This window comes from Homarus americanus, unplaced genomic scaffold (genome assembly GCF_018991925.1).
Source record: "Homarus americanus isolate GMGI-L3 unplaced genomic scaffold, GMGI_Hamer_2.0 scaffold31619, whole genome shotgun sequence".
In the NCBI taxonomy this organism is placed as follows: domain Eukaryota; kingdom Metazoa; phylum Arthropoda; class Malacostraca; order Decapoda; family Nephropidae; genus Homarus; species Homarus americanus.
In genome coordinates this window covers 12519-14500 of record NW_024754871.1, presented here as the reverse complement: position 1 = coordinate 14500, position 1982 = coordinate 12519, and the positions used below count along the sequence as shown (strand labels likewise).

General features: G+C 35.5%; 1 protein-coding gene across 1 annotated transcript; it reads right to left on the bottom strand.

The window, feature by feature from the left end:
* Nucleotides 1-582: 582 nt before the first annotated feature.
* On the bottom strand, nt 583-1703 carry LOC121856126 (iron-sulfur cluster assembly enzyme ISCU, mitochondrial-like). The gene is made up of 2 exons (XM_042351445.1): nt 1458-1703; nt 583-762 (listed from the first exon to the last, which is right to left on the bottom strand). Exons 1-2 carry the CDS (start codon nt 1641-1643, stop codon nt 583-585), a joined length of 366 nt encoding a protein of 121 aa, XP_042207379.1. The 5' UTR covers nt 1644-1703.
* Between the last annotated feature and the right edge of the window lie 279 nt (nt 1704-1982).

Sequence of the window (1982 nt, the reverse complement as noted above, 5' to 3'; positions counted from 1 at the left end):
TTTTTTTTCTTTACCGTTAATGGTTAGCTACTTACAGTATATTGTTCCATTTATTACATTAAATAACATTACTTCAAATAAGCATATTACTTTTTTTACATTAATTTTACTACAGCTACAACCAAGGTCTTATTTTCTTCAGTTTTATATGTAGAACCAGTCAGTCACTGATTTTGTAATCAATGAAAACAATGCTGTCTCATTTCCTTGTGTGTTTTAATATTCTACGTATTATTAATGAATTGTATTGCCCATTTTGCACACACAAACATTAAATCAATCAAAAAGACATTCAGTAATAAACAATAATGAATCTTTTGTACATAAGAGAAATGACGCTGTTTACATGATTGTGCACGTCGTCTGAACGTTGGTGGGCCGTTCAAACACGTCGAAATTCGAATTTCCGCCGTCAAATTTTTAATTGTTTTGTTTTTTGGTGTGTTCAAATAAAAAACGTTGAATTAAAAACTCGCGAAATTTGAGAAGCTACTGTACGACATTTAACCCTTCAATATGTCTTCAAAGAGACCATGAAGCAGAGAAAGTGGTGCTAGTGCTTCCAAGCATAAGCAAAAGTCACTATCTATCCAGGAAAAGGGTGAATTTCCATGGTCCGGCACCGGTCAGGTCCCGAGGTTGCCGGACTAGAGAGGGACAACCTGTACTGTATAGAAACTTACTAGAACAGTGTAGCTTGACAGGAGGCAAATTCAATTCTTTGGCAATGTCAACATTTTTGATCCTCAGAGCTTCATCCACCTGAGGAGAAATATGAAGAAAAAATTAACTTCCTATTTACTAATATTCAATACAGAACTATTAAAAAAAAACACAGTTCACTTTCATTCTCTATGTTCAAAAGCTATCTTAGAACCTCCATAAGTGACATAAGATAATTTTTTTCTTCTAAAAACCAGTTTTTGTGATAAAGTCCAGAATGCGACGTCTAGCTTTATACCTACGTATGTAAATGCCTAGCATTAACTCGCCAAGCTAACATACAGGCAATTAAAACATCTAATAATTACTGTACTTAAATATGTAATATTAGGAGGACTCATCAATTTAAACCCCTATACAGTATTATAAACACAAAAATCTATTGGGCACTGTGCTTATTGTTTCCTTGACAAACTTTTCATCAAACATTTCTACTGGCAGTAATTCATAACTTTTAAGACCTTACAAAATTCTATCACTTTCATTTATCTAGCTCCACTTCTTGTCCTTTGTTTCCAATAACAGATCTTTGTTTTGCCTCATTACAGGTTCAACCTTTCTAATCTTAAAAAACAAATAATCTAATTTGTTCTCTCTCTTACATGCACAAGTTTTATTAATTCATGATGTAGAAAAAATAAGATAAATATTGTGCGAATCTCTTTGCTACATCTACTCAAGTTTCAATAGCAAATAAAAAAAGAGAATAGAGTGGTTAATAAAAAAAAACTCACTGTTTTGCCTTTAACCCATTCTGTTGCAAGAGATGATGAGGCAATTGCTGAGCCACATCCAAATGTTTTGAATTTGGCTTCAGTTATCATCCCATCAACATCCACCTTGATCTGAAGCTTCATGACATCACCACAGGCTGGGGCTCCCACCAGGCCTGTTCCAACAGTAGTGTCATTCTTGTCCATGGAACCCACATTGCGGGGATTTTCATAGTGGTCTATTACCTGGACAAGTAAAAATTTTTATAGATTGTATAATAGCTATCTGATTCACTATCTCAAAATATAGTGCAATGTAAGTCCATCTCCAGGTGTATATTTTTAATAAAGTTTCATTAAATCCCAGCAAACTGAGGAGACGCACACTAAACTATCAGCGCATACAGTTGGTCTCACATTAAGCGGTCCCGCAATCCGCGTTTCACCGTTACCGCGGTGCCTTGCCAGAACCTAACATTTTCACATTTCGCGGTCGCGAACGCCATTCCGCGGAGAGTGTCCGGCGCGACGCTATTTTTAGATTTG